The sequence below is a fragment of the Terrapene carolina genome, unplaced genomic scaffold (assembly GCF_002925995.2).
Source record: "Terrapene carolina triunguis isolate 2854851 unplaced genomic scaffold, T_m_triunguis-2.0 Scaffold629, whole genome shotgun sequence".
Lineage (NCBI taxonomy): Eukaryota > Metazoa > Chordata > Testudines > Emydidae > Terrapene > Terrapene triunguis.
In genome coordinates, this window is record NW_020664980.1 from 8000779 (window position 1) to 8027687 (window position 26909).

Consider the following 26909-nt stretch of genomic DNA (forward strand, 5'->3'; position numbering starts at 1 on the left):
AGAGTTGACTCAATGAAAAAGTTTGTAACAACAAGTAAATTATGCCATTAATTACAAAATTATGTCAATTGAGTTTGTATGGCTTTATAAACCTGTTTACACTAGGAAAGTTACCTATTGCTGACAAGTGCTGAACATGGGTTAAATACAAGTGTAGCCAAGGACAGTGTGTCCCACAGTTTCCGAAACTATGGTACGAGCAGGTTTGGACCAAAGTTTCTGGAAGAGTGCTGAATGCGGTTTGCTCTTGCCACACCTGTAGTTAATCCATGTTCAGTACTGGTTTAACTGCACCCATTCATTACTAGTTAATTTTGCTAGCAACAGATATACAGAAGTAGAACAAAGCAGTTGCAGCTACCCGTTAAGAAAAGATTTTCCTACACAGTGATGTTTTTTAAGGGGAGGGGGGGGGAGTCCAAGTCTAAAGAGTGGCCAAATTATAGATTGTACGATCTCCGGAGCAAAGACGGTATCAACATCTATTTTGTGCTAGTTGTCGTATAAACAAGACACTGACTGGAGTTTCTAAAAACTATGATATTATAATTCAGCCCTTAATGCATCTGTAAGGTGGCATCTTACCTTGAAACTACACAACACACCCCTGCTACATCTCTTTTCAGCATACTTCGTCTGCAGACAAGCCAGGGGGCAACTAGACCATTGCCCCTTCTCCCAGTAATGCACTGTGGACACCAAGGAGTATGAAAAGCAGCCCATGTTCCAGAACTTAATTTATGCCTTGCTTTCCTCTTCTTTTCATACTCGCATAAGAGCTGGTCTAAACCTGATCATGGGGGATTTATACTGCCCTCCATTTATAAACACTCATTAAGGAATCTTCACACAACGCAATGTTATCAAAATTAACATTAGCATCATGGCCATCCAAATGGCAACAAGTTATGCACAAGTTTTATTATATTTTTAATAAATGGAATACTTAAGCAAAACAACACCTGTAAGATGTGTCAGTTATACACTAAGAAGCCATTCATCTTAGAATAAATATCAACTGTTGAAAAATCTAATCACCATTCATGACTGAAGTTTTATTTTTAATTTGAAAAAATAAAAAATTTAGAAACCTGGTACTTCAAGGAATTATTTCTTTCATACATCCAGTGGACATTTTGCCAAGTTATAGCATAGTCACCATTAGCTATGTGACCAGGCACAATACTACGAGGTGGTATATTAATGAAGCAACTAGATTAGAGTCATATTACAGCATGGAATAATGCAAACAGATGTGTATTCTTAACCAGGAGAGCTGAAGGAGGAAAGAACAGAACCTTTAGGCTTATTACTATTCCACTAGCTCCAATTTACAATGCATACAACCCAAGCTTCTTAAATGGCAGAGTTCAGGGTCTGACAATCCTTATCAGATAAAAGTTATGAACAAAATATACAAGAATCCATTATAAACTGATTTTTCTTATCACAGCACTAAAAGAAGTCTGTAAAACACAATATATATACACTCAATATTGCCATTCCCCTTTAAAAGGCACATAATTAAACTATTATTTAATTCAACTCCCACTTTCAAGCATCCTATTTTTTTAATAAACCTTTCCTTAATCCCATTCAATTTTCAATTATTCCCTCCCTCTCCAGCCTTCTATTCATGTCTTGGAACCACCAGGAAGCTTCATTTCCACTCCAATCTCTCACTGAAACTAACTTTAGAGTCAGTAAGGCCTGGTCTACACTAAAAAGTTGGGTAGACCCAGCTAAATCACTCAGACATAGGGAAAATCCACACTACTGAGCAACATAGTTAAGCCAACCAAATTCCCCCCCCACACACACACACCCATGTAGATAGAATTCTTCCCTCCACCTAGCGCTATCTGACTCATGTAGGCCCTGCTGATGCACTCTAAAAGACACATAGTGCATGTTAACACAGTTCTGTTTCCAATGGAACTAAATCAACATGTACTAGGATATTGCAGATTATGTATTCCTTATGCCACTTGATCTTAAACCAAACTTTACACCCTCAATCTGTATGTTATTCCATGATAACCAGAAACTTGCTCAAACTCTGTTCACTTTTTTTTAATCTTAATAAAAATTTTAAAATATGTAGTACCTTTTTGAACATGTCAGCAAGTCTACACAGAACAGTTAGAACGCAACACATTAAAGCACTCTATAATTTAGACCGTTCTGGTGTGCACTGCATCACTATGAAGACGCCTTAAGTCTGTACAAAAAATTACTCCTGCTAGATCAAAATATTTATTCCAAATTAAGCAATCACACAGAGCTGCACCTAAATAACAAAAGGTGCGACTTTAAGCCAATTTAGTTGAAGTTTGTGTGTTTAGCTAATTTCATAGATGTGCAAGGGACTGTCAGTTTCAGTGCGGGTAGATATATTTTTACAAGTTGAAGCAGATCCATGCCAGAGGCTCAACTACATCCCCTTCTCTGGCCACTCCTGTTACCTATCTACTCTCACTTCTGTTATCTCACCCTTGAAGTCTGACTACCATTCTTATGCCAAACTTCTTTCCTTCTACAACCTCTCATCTTGCCCACTGACAATTCCCCCATCTTCACAATCTCAGAACCACTTTTTTACATTTATTTCCTTCTACACTGTGGCTGAAAAGGTCTCGTTGCTTCAATCTATCCTTACTGCTAAAACTGGTTCTCTCACCTTATGAGAGTTTCAACTTCTCTTCTCTCTATCAAAAATGGTTCAGTTTAGGTCATCTTTCCTACCAGCTGTATAAAAGGTACTTCTGCAGTGCTCATCACCATTATACATAAGCACTGAGGGAAAGATCCACACAGGAAATAATGCATCTAACTGCCCCTTTAGCCACCTAAGTCCAAAATTCAGATCCTCAAAATGTCCATTCAGCAGCTGCCACCTAATGCCGTAGGTACACAAGTTTATTTTTATGAAGTCCCAGCGGCACCTAAAAATCTGCCAGCAATCATGGAAATACTGCCTCAGTCCTGACTCCAGATGCCTCTCTCATGCCTAAGCCCCAGCAGGATCTTAAAAGGAGATGTTCCCCCACCACTACCTTCCCTGAAGGGCCCAATCCAGTAGGCATTATTAGAATCAGCCCTAAAGCACATCTACTGGATCAGGCCCCATACAGAACCCCACAGGAATATAATGGTGTCCACCCCATATAACCTTTAAACAAGTGGTTATAGCACTCTGCCAGGATGCGGGAGATCTGGGTTCAATTCATTCCTCTGATTTGCAGCATGGATTTGAGCCCACATCTCCCACGCAACAGGAGAATGGCCTACCCACTGGGCTATAGTCATTTTCACATATTCCAATTAATATTTAATTTATATATAGTGGAACAGCTTCAACAGGAGATACTGAAATACCAACCCTAGAATGCCACTTAGCCCAGTGGCTAGGGCATTCTGCTGAGAGGTGGGAGACAGGTTCAAATCTCTGCTCCACATCAGATGGGGAGGAGATCTGAACCCATGTCTACCACATTGTGAGTGCGCTAACCACCGGGCTAAAGGTTATAAGGGGGCACTACCATCTCCTCCTCAGTCTGTTTTTTGGGGGGAGGAGAGTGTTCATGGCTGTGAACCCCAAATGGAGTTAGGCACCTAACTCCCTTTGAGGAGTGGGACTCATGCCATACACACCCCCCCATGGCATTTTCTATGTTCAACTAGCTGGCTTCTATGGATTCCATTCCTAGGCACCTAGCTCTCCCCATGCATCATACAGGGAAGCCTGGGCATTTAACTCGGGGATGTCTAAACTCAGGAACTGCAATACTGAGTTAATTCCCTTCCCATTCTTTGTTTTCTCTCCTTGCCTCAACCAAGCTGCTTTCCTTAAGTCTCCTTTCCCAACCATTCTTCCTAACAGTGTTCAGATTCCCCGCATGCCCACCAACCGTAGTAAATTGTCATTGTGTTTAATTTAATTGCAAGCTCATTGTGGCAGGGAACTAGTCTTGTGTATTTGTAAAGCATTATGCATTATTTTAACAAGTATTAAGGCATATGTATACGCATCACCTCACTTACTAGGATACCACTTTATATATCATTTGGAAGAGTAATTTAAGAAAAAGATGAGTATATTGTGTTCAAGCATATGACAAACAATTTTTGCGCTTATGTCTTATTACCTATTTGAAACATTACAATTTAGAGAATTAAATGTGCACCATAATTTGAACAAAACTAAAGTGTTGGAATACTTCACAGTTGTAAAGTTTGGACTCAGTACATTAATGTGCACTTGTCTATTAAAGTACTTTTCAGTGACTATCAAGATTACAAAGAACCCTCTGGAAAGAAGCAGATTCAAACAACACACTGTAGTGATGATAGACAATGCCAAATCAGGTTCTTCAGTATTAGGGATAAAGAATATTTACAGTGGGCGTACATCAGCAATGTCTCAAACTCTGCAACCTGAATTCCCTCAAACACTCCACAAATATTTTCCCCACTAGAATTATATGCACACCCTTATACTAAGCCATAAAAACTTTTCAGTTATAAGTCAACATAACTTGATCAGTATTCAAAATTAGAATGCCATTTGTGAAAGACAGGTTGGTATTAAAGGAGACTGTATTGTGACCTGCACAAAAATGGTTTCTAAAACCCAGGAATGAGAATGCCACATCATTCATTGCTCCAAGTGATCTTACCATGGTGCAGATTTCCATTTACCTAAAATGAGTTACCTATTCACACACGTATAAGATCTTGGTCACATGTCAGAAAGCCACTGCACTGCAAATAGACTAGTTTAAGAAAAACAAAATCTGCTCTACTATAAATTTTTCACCTTTGGCATTAAAGCACACTTTGAAGGGGAAATAAAAAGCAAGAGATTATACATCCTCTGCAACAGCTTTACAAAATTGTCATGAAAATGTACTTGTCCAACCACTGAATCTACTTTTTTTTTTTTTTTTTATAACTAGAGTATCAAATGATTATTCTCTAGGTAAATTTTCCAGGGCTTCTCTAAACTGATGAAATCCGTGAGCATAGGAATGACCCCCAAAATAGATTACAACATCCAATCCTCAACACCCATAACAACTCCACATAGTTGCATAACATGAAGTAAATTTGTTACTTCTCAAGTAAGTTTACTTCAGACAAAATTCAGAAACTCCTACAAAGAGAAACCAATACCTCAAATGCATCTAATTCCCAACTACATTTTAAAGGCCATTCCAAACACATCATGAATGCAATAAAAGTCAGAAAATCCCAAATCCAAATTACTTTTGGGGGGGAAAGAGGGGATGGGAACATCTACATTGCCACCTTAAAATAAAAATTTCCACTTCCATTGTAATTCCTGCTATTTTGATGGCCTATTACAAGAAAAACAAACATGTATTAACTGTCCCAAGGGGACTGGCACCTTGTTCCCAGGTGCTCCAACATGGCAACAATTACAGAATAGGTTGGAGATTAGCATCGTAACACAGAAGATACAAATTTGTGGCCACAACACCCCCATCTCCTGCTCATCCAACTGAACAATACCAAAGATATTTCAAAAAGCAACAGAGGGTCCTGTGGCACCTTTAAGACTAACAGAAGTATCGGGAGCATAAGCTTTCGTGGGTAAGAACCTCACTTCTTCAGATTCAGACTAACACGGCTACCCCTCTGATAAAAGATATTTCAAACACTTTTTTTAAATGGAAAGTGGGGCTGGGGCATTGGAGAGAAGAGGATGAGCGTTTGGACGACGTGCAAATGTTGCTTTACGGATTTGCCTTTGTACGGCGAGCACGGAGCCAGTCAGAGGAACTAGGCGACGACACCGCGAGCGAAATGCCCTGAGCGCCGAGGATGGCTGATGTGCACAAGGGTCTCTTCGCCCCGGAGAATCCCGGCGAGAGGCGCCATTTTAGGAGGCAGCGAAAAGCAGCCGAAGGAGTCCGTCTCCGAGCGGAGCGACAGGGGGCGCCGATCTGCCCGGGAGGAGGATACCCCCCGCCTCGGAGCTCTAGGACCCGCTATCCCCGCGGGGTGACAGAGCTTCAGGCGCTAGAAAAAAATCGGCCCCGCCCGAGGAGATTCATCCACGGAGCCCCCCGGCCATCAGCGCTTCCCCGACTCTGCCCTGCTCCACTGCCCCTCGGAGAGGCCAACCCCGCTCCCCTCCCACAAGCTCTTCCCCAGCCCCCTCCTTCTCCTCACCCTGTCACAGGCGCTGCGTTTGCCCGCCCCCAGCCCAGACTCCCCTTCCCAGGTCTCGCCTCACCGCAGAGGCTCGCTCTTCCCTGCCTGCCAGGCCCCCAGCTCCGCTTACCTTCTCGCACAGGCTCTTCACCTGCCCCTCGGACAGCTGCTTGCACTCGTTGAGCTGCTCCACCCACTGGTCGAGCTCCTTGGTGAAGACCTTTTCCTCCATGCCGCCCGCTCGCTCTCCTCACCGGCTCCTGCCGTTGCCGCTCGGCTCTGCCACCCCACCCCCTACGATCCGCTCCAAGCAGCGGCCGCGGCCTCACAGGACACACGGGAGGCGCGGCGGCGGCGGTAGACGCTGGCAGCTCCCCCGGCTAGATTCCGACTCCTAGCAGCGGTTCTAGCGTTTACTCGTTCTTCACTCCCCTCCGTGTAATGGCCGCCGCGCCCTGACGTCACCCCCCTCTGCTTCCCCCTCTGAGGGGGAGGGGTAACACGGCGCATGCACAGCAGCGGACTGGAAGGCGGCGCATGCGTGATACCAACAATGAGAGGGCGGGGCCGACCGAAGAGAGGCAGCGCATGCGTAATGTTCGTAGCACAGGGAGGAAGCCCGAAACATCAGCGCATGCTTACTTCAACGCCGTGGCGATGTCAGGATTAGCGCATGCGTAATGCTCACAGTGCTGTGCGGACGAATGGAAGGACGCATGTGCAGTGCTGGAGCGAAAGGAAGAGGAGACCGGCTGGACAGCGACGCATGCGTAGCACCAACAACGAAGCGACGGGTGAAGGTGCCCGGACTGAGCGACTGGAGACGGTCAGAGCATGCGCAGTACAGCGGGGGGGGGGTATTGTAGTCGGAGTCGACCGCGGAGTCTGGATTCTAGACTAGAGCAGCGTTAGGCCCCCCCTCCCCCTTCCTGACAGGGTGCTCCCTCCACACCCACTCCACGGAGCCGGCTCTCCCCGGGGAGGTAGTTGGTGTCTGCTCCTCACCTAGTGGTGCTGAGTGACCTGACCTGTAGGGTAGCATCAGCTAAGTGGTTTTCCTCAGAGCATCAGAATGCAGCTGATATTAGTCACCATGACCCAACAGAAAGGTAAAGGAGCTGATGAGTTGTAAGTGGGATGAAGCTTTCGGCTTTCAAGGAAAGGTCAGCATGCCCAGTGAGACGTAGCAAAAAGCATTGCTCTGTCTAGGAAAGCTAGAACTAAGGTGACCTGCTCCTGGCCTAGGAGACAAAGCCCATCTCTGCGCCCATCCTCTTCAACCTTGCTGAGGCATTTCATGCTGTGGAGCATACAGCGTTAATGACCTGTATGAGATCCTGCAGGAGTGAATGGGGCTGCCCTTTGCTGGATCCACTCATTTCTAGTAGAGAAGTCACAGAGGGCTGTGGTGGGCACATGATCCTTGTTAGCAAAGTCACTCTTACAGAGACCCACCTGGCTCAATACTCTATCCCTTCTCCTACCACGTCTATAATACTGCAAGGTAAGATTACACAGATTCATGTGCCCTTAATGAGAATATTATTCCAACTGTATATCTCCACTGATGCAGCTTCCATCATCAGCAAGGTGTCTCACTATCTGCAGATGGACGAGGAGCCGGTGGCCCAACTGTAAACCAAGATTAGGCTTAGTAGGAACCACTTAGAAGAAATTGCCAATAGTTTAGCCTCACCCATGATCAGGGGGAATAAGACCATAGAAATAAAGATTCTGAGAAGCCTTTGAGTCATCTTCAATCATTAGTACTATTATATACAGCAGTGTTATGAAGATGTTTTCCGCATTTTAATTTGGCAACAAAATTGTGCCCCTTACTCTTAGGTGAGAATGTAGTCAATGTGAGTGGTTCTTTAACTTTCATCATCTCTGAATTAGACCAGTGGTTCTCAACCAGGGGTACGTGTACCCCTGGGGGTATGAAGAGGTCTTCCAAGGGGTACATCAACTCATCTAGATATCTGCCTAGTTTTACAACAGGCTACATAGAAAGCACTAGCGAAGGCAATACAGACTAAAATTTCATACAGACAATTACTTGTTTATATGGCTCTATATACTATACACTGAAAAGTACAATATTTTTATTCTAATTGATTTATGTTATAATTCTATGGTAAAAAAAAGAGAAAATAAGCAGTTTTTCAGTAATGTACTGTGACACTTTTACACCTGATTTTGTAAGCAAGTAGTTTTGAAGTGAGGTGTAACTTGGGGGTACGCAAGACAAATTAGACTCCTGAAAGGAGTACAGTAGCCTGGAAAGGTTAAGAGCCACTGAATTGGACTACTATAACTCTCTAGCTGAGGATGCATGAAATGTCCACAGAAAGGCTAAAATTTGTGCAGCCTACAGTGATAACTGTATTTTACACTCAGTTTAGACTGATTTAAATGACTTCACAAGTTTCAGGACAACACTGAATTAGGCCCACCTAGTTTGTAGTATTTGAGTCAAGGTGAGCCAACTGATTGCTGGACATAGCTTTGCTCACACTCAAGTCACCACTGCCATTGTTAGAAACAGCCTTATTTGGAAGGTGATATTAATTGTGGGAGTTTGGGTTTTTTCCCCCATTAATATTGCCTAGGAAGAAAATTCACGTTTTCTATTAAACAGGTCATGGGAGGGGTTTGTTGTTTTCTTCATACTGGAACAAAGTCTATCATGGAAAAATAAAATAAATGTAGCATTTATAAGTGTAAATTACCTGCTCCACTAATGGGTGACGGTGCCCATCTTTCAACTTAATTAACACATGACCTACAGTGACACCTCCAGGGCTCTAATGTTAGAGTTGGGAGAGGGTGTTTCCATCAGTGGTATTGTAAAAATGCATCATAATTAATGTTACAAAAGTTGCCATTGTGGTCACTAGTCACCAGCAGGGCACTGCAAACTTTATGAGCTATCTGATTCACCCCATAATGAGGGTATAAGCATCTTTGGAAAAAAGTATTAGACTGAGAAGAGGACAAAAAAAAAAATAGAGCAGCAAATCCTCACTGATGAGCATACCAAAAGGGACAATGTCAATGTGGCTCCCCCATTATGAATTCAAGGCCGAATTCTTCCCTGGTATATCTCCATCCATACAGTCCATAGAGTTATATTAAAAATTATTTTAGGCCTCAGAACCACAGCTGTTGATAAAAGTGATGAATCTGCTACCACCCGATCCTTCCAGCCAACAGTAAGCAGAAATAAGGGCCTGCAAAGTATGACAAAGTATCAAACAGTAGAGAAGATTGCATGCAGCAAACAGGGAGCATGAAAGGGGATGTTTGCCTTACTCTGAAGCATCAGGCATGGATTACTGCAGGAGGCAAGATCTGGTCTGGCTAATGTTACATTCCTGTATAAACCCTTTTGTGAGGAACCTAAACACTTTATAAAAAAATGTTACTCTGAAAATATCAGTATGTTTAGGACACTTTAAATATGAGCTTTTTGGTTATTCTGGCCAGAAAGCAAGGAGAGGGTGGCCCTATTCCTTTATTTTTAAAAAATGCAACAATTTCTTTGTATTTGTGCACATCCAAACATAAAATCAAATAGAACAAAATCTAAATAACTCCCTCACACACACACATACACACACACCCCAGGACAAAGTAAAGTATAAATATATCCCACCCTTCAGGCAAAAGCATAGCCCAACATTTTCAACTTCAAATATTGTGTCCCCAACCTAAGAAACCATGGATCTGAGTTTCAAAAGCACATAGCACCCACATTTTCTTCCAAATGAAGTTAGTCTCTTCAACAAGAAATCTCTCAAATCACACACTTTTGTTATTCAGTGTTGCACTCCCTCACCCCCCATATTTTATATTTAATCACAAGAAAAACTGCCATGTTGTGTTCAACGTGTTCCCCTAATTATTTGCAGAATACTTAGCTGAGTCTGAATATAATAATCATAGCATTTACTTAACACTTTGAATCTTCAAAACACTTTACAAACATTCTCTCATTAATCTTGCAGCAACTCTGAGATGGGGTAATAATGCTTACTTCCCTATGTTACCCTCTCTATCTCAGTTTCCTCCTCCGTAAGCCTCTTGCCACAGGCCACAGAGAGAGTCAGCAATAGTGGTGGGTTTAGAGGCTCCAGTTCAGCAAAAAACTTAAGCATATCATGTGTAAGTGTTCTGCTGAATCAGTCCCACAGCACTTTAGGTTTGCTGACATGCTCACATCAACATACTTCACACCACTAATTCAGAAATGCGTTCCTGTTGCCTGATGATCATTTCCAGAAGCTTCTTTTAAACTCTTGGAACATGGAACAGATCATAAACAGGCAGTTGTCATGGAAGTAATATGTGACAGGTTTTTATTGCAAGGAACATACACTTGGCACCTCCCACATGCATTGTACAGACATAAATCCCACCTAATCTTTCTTGTGCTCTGGATGGAATCTCTTCTCTGCTCTTCCTACCCACACATAAAGGAATGACAACTGTTTCTGACTGAAACAGCCAACTTCAGAAATCCAAATTATGTAGGATTTAAATGTATCTAATATTGTAGCTAAGTGACTGCAGTCTTCACTTCCTTTAAAGTCAACCTCAAACAAAATGTAAGGTCTAAATTCTAGCTAGACCTGTGCAGGAGCAGAAAGTATCTTCTTTTCCTATCCCAGTGAACAGGGCTGTGGCAAAACACAGACATCAGTGATTCCTACCCACGTAGAGGGCAGCTGGCTAATGCACTCAGGCATGCTTCATAGTCCTAAGGAGCCAGCTAAGTTGGCAAAGAGACCAGGATTCCCTCCCCCTACCTTCTTATAAGCCCAGGACGAGCATATGCTGCACCTTTCATCAGCAAATATAAAGAATGCAAAGCACTGCCCTTCCCCCTGTAGTCCCACAGGCCTTCTACCTGGATCTGCTCTTTATAGACCCAAAGCACCAGAGCACCTTTCTTCTGCAGCTATGCTTGTATAGCCCAGCTCCAAGGGCAACGGAGAGGAGTAAGACACAATTTAGCCAAGTGAATACATGATTTTACTTCTATTTGTGAGCTGTAACTCCTTTTCCCTTTCTTGAACCCAAGTAAGGAATAGCAGTTCCCCAGCTTGAGAATGCTGAACTTTGCTGACATAAGCAGAGTAGGCATTTTTTGCTGATTATAACGAGGGGTTTTCAGAGTCCCCATCTCCAATTAACACCTCATCTCACAAAGCCCCTGTATTAATGACCAGCCCTCTTTGCCCAGATGGAGGATGAGAGTCTATCAGAGCTATTCCTAGATTGGCCAGAGAGATCACTGCAGGGAAAAGCCCCTTCAGGACACATGCATACTGCCTCCACAGTGCACTCAGCACCTTGCCGCTCAGGAAGCAAGAGTACAGATTATGGGAATCACACCCATGTTATTCAAATGGTAATGAAAAGTTTAACCACAGGGTCACCAAGCCAGTGTGATTGATAATCCAGAGCTGAGGCTAATATTGGTTTTGGTTTGGCGATATTACAACTAGGGAAGGGGAAGACAGAGAATTTTGCCCCAGGGCAGATTCACTTGTATTTACGTTCACATCCAAAATATAACTTAGGGTGACCAGATGTCCTGATTTTATAGGGACAGTCCCGATTTTGGGGGCTTTTTCTTATATAGGCACCTATTACCCTCCATCCCCTGTCCCAATTTTTTACACTTGCTATCTGGTCACCCTAATATAACTCCTAACGCAAATGCTAACCAGTGCCTTTTATCCAGTTCATCTTCAGCTCGGGGACCTAATTCTGAGAAGTGCTGAGCTCTTGCAACTCCTGTTGACTTGACTAGGAGGCAACTCCACATTTGTAAACAGGTCAGAGTTCAAATAAATTCTGACCTTTTCCTATATGTAGGGCAAAGTGTTCAGGAGGGAGAAAAAAATCCATTTGAGACTCCATATTCATGCTCAAGTACAAAGAAACCTGATAAAATGAGAGAGGGCCTGTGAATGTAACAGGCACTGCACAGAAAAGCTATTCTTAGATCAGAATTTTAATTTTGTTTCAATGTGACTGATAAATGCATTAGGTTATTATTTATCCATTATTAATACTAATAAGGAATCTCCTTTTTAAACAAATATGTAATCAGATTTCAATGTAATGAACAGATCCACCTTGTTACACTTTGTTCTCTAGACAATACTATACTGAATTTCTGTGCCTCACATCTTGGCTGTTATAAATAGATAGTGATGCAGTTAAGATAATTATTATGGTTCTGAATGTAGTTTACATCTTACATAACAGAATGTTCTAACCAAAATCCCTATTATAAGGGTGGAGTAGAAGAACATGCTACAGCACCCTGAAATTATTGATGTATCACAGTTCACTTTATACAGCATCTACAGTGAATACACCTTTTTGGCTTGAGGAAAGTTTGGAAGCAAGTTTAATGCTTATGCAAGTGGGCTAACAGGACTGACTCAAGTCTGGCATTATGCCATCAGGTGCTCCTGTTAGTGCGCCTTAATCTTGACCTGCAACCACACCTGCCACTCCACTCAGGCATCATCAGAGCAGAGACTGTCAGGCATAACTTAAATTAGTGTAATAATAAATCAGACAAAAATAAACCATAATTCTCAATTACAAGGAGGAAGAACATTCCTGTGGAGTGGAGCCAATCCCCAGGAGCTAGGGAACTCCCCCCCACCAGTAGCAGCCAGGAGCAGGGCAAGAGCTGAAGCCCAGCTAGGTATCCCTTGTCCCCTCACCCTCTCAGAACTGAAGCAGCTGGGACATCCTTCCCCATTCCATGTGGCTGTCAGAGAATGAAAAGCATTGGGAGGGGAAGAGAGAAGGGAGTCAACTCAGGAACCTAGGTCATCCCAAACCCAGCAGCAACCACCTTCCCAATTCTCTAGATGCCCAGAATGACATCAGACCTGCCTTCTTCTACTTGAATTACAGATAGGGCTGTCAATGAATCGCAGTTAACTAATGCGATTACCTAAAAAAAATTAATCGCAGTTTTAATCACACTGTTAATAGAATACCAATTGAAATATATTAAATATTTTGGATGTTTTTCTACATTTTCATATATATTGCATTGTGTTGTAATTGAAATCAAATATTTGCACTGTAAAAATGATAAATAAAAGAAATAGTATTTTTCAGTTCACCTCATACAAGTACTGTAGTGCAGTCTCTTTGTCGTGAAAGTGCAAATTATAAATGTAGATTTTTTTTGTTACATAACTGCACTCAAAAACAAAACAATGTAAAACTTCAGAGCCTACAAGTCCACTCAGTCCTACTTCTTGTTCAGCCAATCGCTAAGACAAACAAGTTTGTTTACATTTACAGGAGATAATGCTACCCTCTTCTTATTTACAATGTCACCAGAAAGTGAGAACAGGCATTTGCATGGCACTTTTGTAGCCGGCATTTCAAGGTATTTACATGCCAGATATGCTAAACATTCATATGCCCACTCATGCTTCAGCCACCATTCCAGAGGACATGCTTCCATGCTGATGACGCATGTTAAAATAATAATGCGTTAATTAAATTTGTGACTGAACTCTTTGGGGGGGAGAATTGCATGTCCCCTGCTCTGTTTTACCTGCATTCTGCCATATATTTCATGTTATAGCAGTCTCGGATGATGACCCAGCACATGTTGTTCATTTTAAGAACACTTTCACTGGAGATTTCAAAAACGCGAAGAAGGTACCAACGTGAGATTTGTAAAGATAGCTATAGCACTTGACCCAAGGTTTAAGAATCTGAAGTGCCTTCCAAAATCTGAGAGGGACAAGGCATGGAGCATGCTTTCAAAAGTCTTAAAAGAGCAACACTCCGATGCGTAAACTACAGAACCCGAACCACCAAAAAAGAAAATCAACCTTCTGCTGGCGGCATCTGACTCAGATGATGAAAATGAACATGTGTCGGTCCGCACTGCTTTGGATTGCTATCGAGCAGAACCCATCAGCATGAATGCATGTCCCCTGGAATGGTGTTTGAAGCATGAAGGGGCATATGAATCTTTAGCTCATCTGGCACAACAGCGACACCGGCTACAACAGTGCCATGCGAATGCCTGTTCTCACTTTCAGGTGACATTGTAAACAAGAAGCCAGCAGCATTATCTCCTACAAATGTAAACAAACTTGTTTGAGCAATTGGCTGAACAAGAAGTAAGACTGAGTGGACTTGCAAGCTCTAAAATGTTACATTGTTTTATTTTTTAATGAAGTTTTCTTTTTACATAATTCTACATTTGTAAGTTCAACTTTCATGATAAAGAGACTGCACTATAGTACTTGTATTAGGTGAATTGAAAAATACTATTTCTTTTGGTTTTTTTACAGTGCAAATACTTATCAAAAATATAAAGTGAACACTGTACACTTTGTATTCTGTATTGTAATTGAAATCAATATTTGAAAATGTAGAAAACATCCAAAAATATTTAAATGGTATTCTATTATTGTTTTACAGTGCAATTAATTGCACGATTAATCACAATTAATTTTTTTAATCGCTTGACAGCCCTAATGGATACTTTTTTTTCCTCTGCTGAGTGTTTGCTGTGACCTCCCTTCCCCATCAAAGAATTTATGCTACCAGCATCATTCTCCCAGCACTCCAAGCTCCTCCCCATTTTGCCCTGCCTCCTCTACCCCTTTTTTTTCTGAGGCTCAGACTTCAAGGCCAGAAGGGGCCATCAATCTGACTTCTTCTTTATCACAGGCTATAGAACTTCATCCACCCACTCCTCTAATAGACTCATAACCTCTCTCTGAGTTATGGAAGTCCTCAAATCCCTATCACCATGAGTGCTTCCTTATGGCTGGGGGAGGTATTGCAATCTTTCTCTCACCCCAGTGCCTCCTGCAGGCCAACCTCAGTAGGTCTTCAGTGACAGCCCTCCAGCCCAGTCACAAAGTCCAAATGAACCCCTTCTGGGGTATTAAAGAGTCCAATATATAAACAGCCTCTCTGCCCTTACTAGGATCTTCAGCCCTGATTCTGGGTCCTTTAAATTTAGCCCTTTGTTCAGGCTCCCAAATAAGCTCTAATTCTTCTGGGAGTTTATGTCACTTTACTTGGGAAACCTGGGCCCAGCTATTACACCATGTTTCAACCCAGGGACCCTATAAACAGCAGCCACATACTGCTTGATTCAGTTTGTCACCACTTCTTCCCTGTGTCTCTTCCCACCTAGCCTCTTTATCTTCACCCTTATCTCAGGGTTAAGGTTCTTAGATCTTGAAAACCTAGCTATATAAAATACATCCAGAAAACAAACTCAAGCTCCTCTAGCCAAGGGGAGCAGTGGAGGCAAAAGACATATCTGGCTTCAAGACTAAGCTTGATAAGTTTATGGAAGGGATGGTATAATGGGATAGCCTAATTTTGACAATTAATTGATCTTTGACTATTAGCGGTAAATATGCCCAATGGCCTGTGATGGGACACTAGATAGAGTGGGATCTGAGTTACTACAGAGAATTCTTTCCTGGGTGTCTGGCTGGTGAGTCTTGCCCACATGCTCAGAGTTTAGCTCAGGGGTAGGCAACCTATGGCACGCGTGCCAAAGGCGGCACATGAGCTGATTTTCAGTGGCACTCACACTGCCTGGGTCCTGGCCACCAGTCCAAGGGGCTCTGCATTTTAATTTAATTTTAAATGAAGCTTCTTAAACATTTTAAAAACCTTATTTACTTTACATACAATAGTTTAGTTATATATTATAGATTTATAGAAAGAGACCTTCTAAAAACGTTAACATGTATTACTGGCACGCAAAACCTTATATTAGAGTGAATAAATGAAGACTCGGCACAACACTTCTGAAAGGTTGCTGACCCCTGGTTTAGCTGATCGCCATATTTGGGGTCAGGAAGGAATTTTCCTCCAGGGCAGATTGGCAGAGGTCCTGGGGGGGTTTCACCTTCCTCTGCAGCATGGGGCACGGGTCACTTGCTGGAGGATTCTCTGCACCTTGAAGTCTTTAAACCACACGTTGAGGACTTCAGTTGTTCAGACATAGGTCAGGGGTTTGTTACAGGAGTGGGTGGGTGAGGTTCTGTGGCCTGCATTGTGCAGGAGGTCAGACTAAAAAGATCATAATGGTCCCTTCTGACCTTAAAGTCTATGAGCTAGAGAAGCACACCCTTCCTTCCCTAGGCCAGGACAGCTCCTTTTATCTGGGCCAGCAGGGCCCTGATTGGCTGCTGCTAGCCCTTCTACGTCTTGGAGGACCAGGTTTCTTTAGCTTCCAAAATGGCTATTATAGTAAGGTCTCTCTAGGCAGGCCCAGAGAACTAATCCTTGCTATTCTTTTCCTCCCTTCTGCTTGCTCCCAGGGGTGGAGATGACATAGAAGAGCAGTAGGGTCTCCAGCAGGGGGCTGCGAAAGCCTGGTACACCCCTTCAAAAGGCCATGATCTTAACTGGTGCTGATCTTACTTGATGGGACATGGAGGTGGTGTCTCATGTAGCTAGATCTTGCATAATATTAATCTGGTGCCTTTGCTTGTACCGTATCTGACTGGGATGATTCAACAGAATGGCTTCTCCTTCTCAGAATGCAGACTGAAAAGATAATGAAAATGGTCCTTCCAAATGATAAGCGTTGCTTTCACCAGCTGAAATTCAGGAATTATCTAATGATATCAGATGCTTTGTCTGGAGGAGGAATGAGTTTCAGAAAGTTATCATTACCCTAGGCAATTTGAACTGTCTGCCAAATTTTCAGTCCTGTAATTAGTTTACATTTATTAGGGGATTTTATGAGTGAAAAGGAGATATGGGGGTCCATTGCAGCAGTATTTTAGCTCTCTCTTCATTGCCCAATTAGCTTCATAGTGGGGGGAGGCAGCAGTTTGCCAACAGCACACGGGTGTTTTTCTATGGCCTTGGCTACACTTGCGAGTTACAGCTCTGTAAAGCCTCCCCCAGCACTGTAACTCACTCCCCGTCCACACTGGCAGGGCACTTACAGCGCTGTATCTCCCTGGGTACACCGCTGCAGGTACTCCACATCTCTGAGAGGAATAACAGCTGCAGCGAAATGGCTACGACTCACGGGTCTGAGTGTAAATGCTTGCAGCGCTGTACTAATCACCTTGTCAAGTGGCCAATCCTCTCCATTGTTGTGATTGCCTGCAGGAATGCGGAAGTGCCGGTTTCAAAGCTCGTACCACAGAGAAAAGCAAACAGTTTGCAGCTTGCTTTGAGTGATTAAATGAATGATCAGGAGGCCAGGAGTTCGGAACTTGCAAAATAGAGAGCTGACATGCTCCAAAAAGCACTCTCTCTCCCCCCACACTCCCTGTCAAAATCCACCCCCCCCACCCCCCATTTTGAAAAGCACGTTGCAGCCACACGAATGCTGGGATAGCTGCCCATAATGCACCGCTCCCAACACAGCTGCAAATGTTGCAAGTGTGGCCACACCACTGCACTGGCAGCTGTCAGTGTGGACAGACTGCAGCGCTTTTCCCTACTCAGCTGTACGAAGACAGGTTTAGCTCACAGCGCTGTACAGCTGCAAGTGTAGCCAAGGCCTATTACACAGAAGCCTTGTTGTCAGGCCTTGAGAATTAATGGGATATTGAATAGAAATTTTAGCTCCGTGAGTTGTAATTCTTGATTTACTTTAAAAAATGGTCCCACTAAAAACTGACTGCATTTCCTAGGAAGAATGTATTTGTTTGGTCCAGAAAAGGCACATTCAAGAGTACTCTCTGATAGCTGTGGCAGAAATTCCCAGTCTTGACAACCAAGCAGTGTTAGATCTACTGGTCTGTAGGCACAATTCACTCCATCCACACTGAGTGTGATTAAACTTAAGCATTTGTATAAAGTGTTTGCAGGAGTGAGAACTTAAGGAGTTGCTATTTTGTTGTAAAAATGGCTTTGCCATTTTTCTTTAGCATAATAACAAATACTGTCTTGGGTATAATCTTAATTGGGTTCCTGTGTTTATATCTGTCCACAAATGATGCCATGGTTACTTCTCCTGGCTGGTACTGGCAATTCTATGGTTTATGTGAAAACTAGAAGTAGTATAATCGTAGAATCATAGAAATAGGGCTGGAAGGGACCTCAAGACATTATCTGGTCCAGCCTCTTGTGCTGAGGCAGGACCAAGTAAACCTAGACCATCCCTGACAGGTGTTTATCTAACCGGTTCTTAAAATCCTCAAATAATGAGGATTCCACAACCTCCCTTGGAAGCCTATTCCAGTGCTTAACTACGCTTACAATTAGAAAGATTTTCCTAATATCTTTAAGCCCATTACTTTTTGTCTTACTTTCAGTGGATGTAGAGAACAATTGATCTCTGTTCTCTTTATAACACCTCTTAACCTCTTGAAGACTGTTATCAGGTCTCCGATCAATCTTCCATTCTCAAGACTCAGTATGCCCAGTTTTTAAATCTTTCCTCATAGTCACAGGTTTTCTAAACCTATTATCATATTTGTTCTCCTCTGGACTCTCTCCAATTTATCCAATCTTTCTTGAAGTGTGGCTCCCAGAACTGGACATAGTACACCATTTGAGGCCTCACCACTGCTTAGTAGAGCAGGCCAATTACCTCTCAGATCTTTCCTATAATACTCTTGTTAATGCCCCCCCAGAGTATCAGCCTTTTATACAACTGCATCACATTGGTGACTTATATTCAATTTGTGATCCACTATAACCCCCAGATCCTTTTCAGCAGTAATACTGCATAGCTAGTTATTCCCCATTTTGTAATTATGCATTTGATTTTTTTTTCTTCCTAAGTATAGTACTTTATCCTTGTCTTATGGTTTTAGTCAAATTATTATTAATAGAGGTAGACAAAAAGAGTGATATGTTTGTAATAATTTGTTATAGCCTATACAGGGGCCCCAAATACAGGGAAATATGAGTGAATTGGCACAATGGGGGTGCATTGCCCAATTTACCTCACAATGGAACAAACACAAGGTTGCTGGTAACAAGCAGGTGTTTTTGATTTTACGATACGCTGAAGGCTTGATTTCAGAACAAGAAACATTGTTCACCTAAGGAACTATTCTGGTGTTTTGCTACTAAAGCATGGAATGAGAGATTGGTTAGTAGCTATTTGTCTGGGCATTTTGAGTTGTGGACTCAGCAAGGGGTTGTTTAGACGGTGAATCCTTATAAGAAGGTCTTTTCAGAAGCAGTGCTATGTATGTAGGCTTCTGAAGAGTTTATTTGGTTGCCAATACCTGTGTCGTTAAGAAACAGTTTCTCTTTAGTCCCTCACTGTACCACCACTAGAGAGATGTTTTCTTTACATTTGAAATAGAGACTTGCCTTTATTTCAAAACTTTGTTCTCTTCTTTGTAGAAAGCCAAGGCACTTCCTGGTGCTATGTTGTGTGAGAAGCAGATTAAAGACATGTGGTCCCTAATAACAACTGGCTGGAAAGGATAGCTTAGTAATGCAAGCATAAGTAGAATACCTAATCTCCACTGAACAGATTCAAATACCAGCTGTATCAAGTCAACCCTTTATCCTTCTGATGTAAACAAACAGACTACCATGCAGTTTACTATGTGGTGGGTCAGGACTTTGCTGTCTTTCAGATGAAAAATAAAATCAATCTCCCTAGTGCTCTGCTGTGGTATTGTTTTCTCTGTATATTCACAGAGCTGTTGTTAGAAACTATGCTTGCTCCGATAACATGGCCCTTAGTTTAGCAGCAGCAGATGTTCTTAGTAACTTCAATCCCACAATATAATGTATGTATTGATCACTTTAATTATAATAGGAATGACTCAACAAGACTTTCAAGGTAATTATCAGATTTAGAGTATTTGTAACAAATATCTTGTTGGTGTAAAATCTCATTATAAATGTATTTTAAAAATGATCCCTAAAGGGATTTAATAATGTGGACATGTTACTATTTACATTATTTAAATAGGAAAAAGTTGGTTTCTAACTTCCATGAATTCTGCACTGTCAAGGGATAATCTTGCAGCATTAAAGTGTGCAATTTGTTGTAATGTAAGAATAATTGAGGCTTTGTATAAAATCTGCTTAAGACTTCACATCCTATTTATTTCTTATAGATTTCTTTTGAAGGGCCAGAATGAACATCTAGAGGGCAGTACTTCCTCGGTGATATTCCCACCATTTAACCAGAAAAATATTGATTATTTGAAGTACATTATTAGTACTGAATTTCAAAATTCAGACCAGCACAGCAGTAACAATGTACTAAAAGCAGTAGTTAGTATTTTGGATCCTATTGTAACATTGTTCAATAAATCTTTGCAGAAGTGAGGAGTATGTGCTTGACTTTATTCTTATGAGAAATCCTTCTATGGGACTACTCACATGAGTAAAGTTAAGCATGTGTGTAAATCTTCGCAGGGTTGGGACTATAGTGAACATTTGTATGGTGTGTCATTGGTGCATGAAGCCCTTTACAAAGAGAATAAATTTAAGGACATACAATAATTTTTTTTCTTTAAATATATCTCTTTTTCTTCTCCTCTTCATCTATCCCACTTGTCTAATTAAATCTTGCTCCTGCAGCTGGATCTGCTTGGACTTCCCATGAATTTAAGTGCAGGATCATGGCCTTAAGACTGTAAGTCTTTTGGAGAGGGGGCTTGTTGTCTTGTATGTCTGTAAAGAAACTAACACACCATTTGGCTGATATACACTGTGGTAAGCTGGACTGAAACTCTGCTGCAAGACCTGTGGACTTATGACAGGCTGGTGCTGAATTCTGTGGCAGACTAGAATATAGAAGGTTTTACTGAATGAGGAGCAGAAAGCACCACAAGAGTGAGCATTGTCATATATCTGGCAATGGCAGGAAATAGCAGAAATCTCACAAGAATGCTTATTTTGTGAGCTTTCTGGTCCAAATTTGCAGATAGAAGAGATGTGGATTGTTCTGGAATAAGCAGCTGAACTTCTGGAGCCTTAGCTGAAACAAGCCCAACTGCAACTTTTTATGGTTCACATGTCTTTATATTGAATAACATGTCCCCTCTATTAAAAGCCACTGTGATGTACAGTGGTTTATTGATTTATATTCACACCTTAGATTGTGCTGAAAAAACTTTCCAGTGCAGACAAGGGCTAAGGTAGGTTCACTTTGGTTTTTTACACTGCAGAGTGTGCAACTCCAGAAAGAGGCAGGGTCAAACAAAACAGGGATAATGGAGATCCAGCAGGTGAGACTCCCAAATTCACACAGATGTCCCAAACCCCCTCCCCCCAAAAAAAGTGTAAGCTTTTAAAAATAAAGGTGTGTACATTACTGTAACCCTGAGGCAGAGGTGGCATTTTCCAAAACAAGTTCTGCTGGTTTCATGTGACTATTTAACATACTCTAGTGTTCAGGAAAGATAAATCTTGTTCTTCGGAAACTGCCATATTACATTGCAGTGGGAGGCAGCATGATCTGTTTACTGGTGCAGAGTAGGAGACAGTCACTCGCTGTCTGAATTTGAGTGTCACTTCCCCTTTCCAAACCTGTTTCCCCATTTGTAAAATGGCATACTACTACTTATCCACCCTGTAAAGTGCTTGAGATATGCAGATGAAAGGAGTTATGTAAGTTCAAAGTAGTGTTATTAATGTAATAAAACACCTAATAACAATAATAAAAACATTTTCCACCTCTACATCTGAAAGTCTATTCAAAGATAGATACGTATTATTATCCAATTTTTCTGATAGGGAAACAGAGAGAATTGAAGTTACTTGCCTAAGGTAATACAGGAAGCCAGTGGCAGTAGGAATGCAATCCATCTTTTTTATTCTAATCCAGTACCCCATCTCTTGGGCAACACTGTCTGCCCTGATACATATACTACAGTATATGAAGAAAAAAATGCTATAACCCAAGCAATTTCAATTGTACTGAAAGAGGAAATGTTTCAAGATGGCCCTTTTGTCAAAACACTAGCCTGAGATTTCCATTAATTCTGAGTTCAAGTCCCTTGCTCCACCACTGGCTTCCTGTGTGTACTTGAGTGAGTCATTTACACTCTGTGCCTCACTATTCCATCTGTAAAATGGGTATAGTAGCGCTTCCCTACCTCACAGTTGTGTTATGAGAATAAATACCACAGTCATGGAGGGCCACGTAAATACCTAAGATAGCTAGAAGCTGCAGATATCGTTGATGGAGATATGATTCCTGCAAAATACAAAGCTTCTTTAAAAAGAAAACCGTGTTTCTCTAATTATTGGGTGAACAAACAGCCCTCTCCCTACTTCAGTTTTTGACAGAGGGTAACAGGATGACAATGACATTTTGGCCAAGTGGAAATACTTGCTTTCCATTCCTCTGCTTGTAAATGTAAATGCTCTTCCCATGTCACCCAACCGTTACCAGTTTACTTATCACTCCTCACACCACTTGGAACCCATCACATGCCATAAATGATCAGAAAGATGCCCAGTGGATAGATAGTTGGCATTGGGAAGAAGAGGAAGGGTATGGACAGATGTTAAAGAGGATGAGCCAGGAGCCCGCTCCAGACAGATTTTTTTAAATTATTTTAATCAAGCCTGAGGCTACATTTTAGTAACCAAATTAGTTTCAGTTTGGTTGACTGATAAACTGTGTTCAGACAAACCTGAATTTTCTGTTCAAGGTTCCTTACTATGTATTTTCTTGCATTTTAAGGAAAATACTGATGCTAGCTGATTTACTGCCGTAAACAAAATAACATGGTCTTTTTTTTTATAATTAAAGATGTGTCCAAGAAGGTGAATCAGAGATAAGAAAGATTGTTGAAGTCAAATAAAAAAAAATCATACTGCTAATTAAGTCTAAGAAAAATAGGGTCATTTATTACTTCTGAAGAGGGTAGTTTGGTATGGAAAATACTGCCCAAATGTGTCTGTGGCCTTTGCTTATTACATTTCTGTGGCACCTTTTGTCCAAAAGGGTCCTAAGGCCCTCTATGGACTGCATTACCCACCCCAAAAAGCAGCTGCCTCTCAGGCAAAAACAGAGCAGCAACACCGGAGAACACAATTTCTAGGCAGGAGCGCCGCCAGCTTTTTTGCCGCCCTAGGCGGCGGAAGGTCCTGCCCCCAAAATGCCGCCCCCAACAGAGGCGGCGGAAGGTCCCGCCCCTGAAATGTGCCCCAAATGTTAGTGCCCTAGGTGACCGCCTAGGTCGCCTAATGGGTTGCGCCGGCCGTGTTTCTAGGGGAGGGAGTGACTACGTATTTAACCAACTGAAACTCCCAGGGAATATTTTTTTGAGTAGGGATGGTACTACATAGCAATGGCTTCTAGTCAGGTAAAACCCTTTCTGTAACAGATGCTTGCAGTCTGGATCATAAAACATACCTGTGGATCTAAATCACCTCTAGTCTAGTTTTTATGACACAATGGTGAATTGAGTATTTGTAATTAAAGGTGGAACAGATGGTGAAGACTTAATTTAAAGTATTGCGTCCATTAAATTAACCTATGCTATGTTTCCACATGAGTATAATGGAGTATAACAGTATAATGGAGCTTTTGCTGCAGTGAAACAGTACTGGAAAGAAATTAGACCTTGGGAGATGTTTACTTTATGAAGAGCTTCACAGTTAAAGGAGTCCATTGTATTTCAGCAAGTCAGGCTCCAAATACCATGTCAGTGCCAAATACCAATCATATGACCAGTTCAGTATAAAGAATGGGGTTTCTTCATGCCAATATATTTCACCTGTATGTCCATGCTAGCCTAAGCTGCATTCAATTTCCACTATATACCTGCAGTTATCATATAGAACAAAGAAATGTATCCTAACTGCATATTAAAACAAATCAGGCAGATATTAACAAACTCTCTCTTTTAATGTCTACTAATGAAGATAATAACTTTAAAAGGACTCAGCCATCTTTAAGAATGTTCAAACTTTAATCAGAAGCACAGAGTTCTCCTTGATAGAAAGAAAAGGACTTAGGAAAAAGATGGAATCTCTTCCAAGAGCCAGACTGGCCCATAGCTGAAATCATGTCATCATAACACCCCAAGAAGATGGTATGGGAGAAGGTTGTTCACCAATAATATCCAAATAGGGCTTCTCCATGTTTCTAGATGCTACTGTTGGATGGCTACCAATCCTGAATGCTCATAGCAGTTGCCTTATGTGTATCTGAAATGCAAATGAGGTGGGGTTTTCAAGTTCTATGGCTAACAGAGGAGGAAGTTTCTGAAAATAAAGCCATGAATTTCACAAGTAGTAGTGGAACTGTGCTAGGTTCTCCTGGATGTCAGGTAATGTTTTCATTAAATGAGGAATTCCTCTGTGATAATTTTTTTTGGGGGCACTAGATGCTATTGAAAAATTCTTGAGCTAGAGTGAGGATTCAGCAAATGTTTCACAATACATTTCACCCAGCTATAGCTGTGGCTGATATAATGCTCATCTCCCAAGGAACTCACCTACAACTGGTATAGTATTGATCAGTAAGGTGTTCTACACACAAAGGAAACTCCTCCAATATGCAGGCGTTGGGGCAAGGATGAAATCCTTATGAAAAATGGCATGAGACTGAACACAAAAGACCCACAATGGGTTAAATTAGTCCCTGCCATAACTCTTATTGCAATGGAAGTTACACATCGAATTAATCTGGTCCAATGATTAATGATGAAAGAAATTAAAGGGACTGCCAGACACCCTATATAGCAGGGGTAGGCAACCTATGGAACGCGTGCCAAAGGCGGCACGCAAGCTGATTTTCAGTGGCACTCACGCTGCCCGGGTCCTGGCCACCGGTCCGGGGAGCTCTGCATTTTAATTTAATTTAAAATGAAGCTTCGTAAACATTTTAAAAACCTTTACACCACAACAATAGTTTAGTTATACTGTATATTATAGACTTATAGAAAGAGACCTTCTAAAAACGTTCAAATGTATTACTGGCACGCAAAACCTTAAATTAGAGTGAATAAATGAAGACTCGGCACACCACTTCTGAAAGGTTGCCGACCCCTGCTCTACAGCTTTAAACTGTATTTTCTTTTAACTCAATCGGTAAAATTACTATTGTGTTCTGTGGAAATGGCTTTGAGGTCACAGAGGATAATGAGACAAACTAACCTCTGGCATAAGTGGGTGCAACTATATTGCCATTGGTAAAGTTGTTTGCATTTTCAACAACGCCGAGTTTGCCTGTATGATTTAATGTGAGTAATAATAAAAAAAATACTATTAATAAAGTCGTAGCAGTGTAGGACTGGAAGGAACCTGGAGAGGTCATCTATTCCAGTCCCCTGCACTCAAGATGTAGGAGCAGGATTTTATATTTGTACTATAAGAATTAATGTATGATTTGAGCAACCTGCCAGCCACCCTTTTTGAATAGCAGAAAGGACTGATCCTCTGGGACATTGGTAGAAACGCATCTGACAGACTGCCAATGTCTGTACTGATGTTAAGGCGGGGACAGACCAGAACAATCCTTATGACTGATTATGGTCACCCTTTTGTTTTAGGATAAGTTATAATGTCTACTATGGTTTCCTATATGTACTATAAATTAGGCACTCTAGTTAAATATACATTTCTTTGTTTTAAGGTTTAGTAAGTAAGAGACAGGATCTTGTATTGTGTCTATGTTAAGGAGATTAGAGGAATGCTGAAGGCCTGGGCAACAATGTGAACTGTTTTGATTACAAGATTTAGTGAGGTTTAATTTACAATGCCTTTCTTGCTCAACATAAAAACTGCTGTATACCTTTGAAGGTCTCTGTAAAAGACTGTTTGTGTGAATGAGGAATGCATGCATCAGGAAAAGATAAGGTGTGAAGGCCATTGTTAAAGTCAGATGGTCAAGGAAGGAGGAGTGAAGAAACTTAACGACACCAGAGAACCATCAACGCGCATCCATAAGTGAGGAAGGGCAGATTGATGAGGTGGAGGCTGGCACCCCTAAAGACAAGACAATTGATTAAATCAAAACCAGGACAGGATGACCCTCTCGGAGGTGTTTTGGAATGTTAACATCAAAAGATAACACCAATTAAGGAGTAACCGGTCATAAACTGACACAGCAAAATCCATGGACTTTAATGAAGAGAAAGGACTATAAGAACAGGGTGCTTGGCCATGGGACTTTGGGTTCATCTTGCCACAACTCCAGGAGCATCAGATCACGACCGACAGAGCCCGGCTCCCCTCTGCGACCAATCTGGCTGGCCACTAGATTGATCCAGACTCTGGACTGGTACCTATAAACATCAACTGGCAGGACTGTGTGCATGGTGTGTGTGTGACTGAAAAGCATAGGCTAACTGCTGTATTCTCAATAAATGCGGCATATTGCCTTTTCCCCTGAAAAAGATCCCGTGTGCTTCTTATAAGCATAACAAAGGCAGGACAATGTAATAACTAGACCATTCCTGCAAGGTGTTTGTTTAACCTGTTCTTAAAAACCTCCAATAACAGAGATTCTGCAACCTCCCTAGGCAATTTGTTCCAGTGCTTAACTCTCCTGACAGGAAGTTTTTCCTAGTTTGCCTGTATGATTTAATGTGAGTAATAATAAAAAAAAAAATTTAATGTGAGGTTAGTGTCCAACCTAAACCTCACTTGCTGCAATTTAAGCTTCTTGTCTCCTCAGAGGTTAACAAGAACAATTTTTTGCTTTTCTCCTTGTAACAAACTTTTATGAACTTGAAAACTATTATCATGTCCCCCCTCAGTCTTCTCAAGACCTGAACAAATCCATTTTT

At 41.6% G+C, this 26909-nt stretch overlaps 1 protein-coding gene across 2 annotated transcripts in view; it reads right to left on the minus strand.

The window, feature by feature from the left end:
• LOC112110687 (serine/threonine-protein phosphatase 2A catalytic subunit alpha isoform) overlaps window positions 1–26909 on the minus strand; it is a 74836-nt gene that overhangs the window by 13483 nt on the left and 34444 nt on the right. The window contains exon 1 of one of the 2 annotated variants that reach the window (XM_024205808.2): window positions 6311–6644. The exons of the other annotated variant lie outside the window; for it this stretch is intronic. Within the exon in view, the coding sequence (XP_024061576.1) occupies window positions 6311–6412 (102 nt within the window). The 5' untranslated portion in view covers window positions 6413–6644. Of the gene's footprint in view, window positions 1–6310; window positions 6645–26909 lie in introns of those variants that run through there. 2 annotated transcript variants of the gene reach the window in all.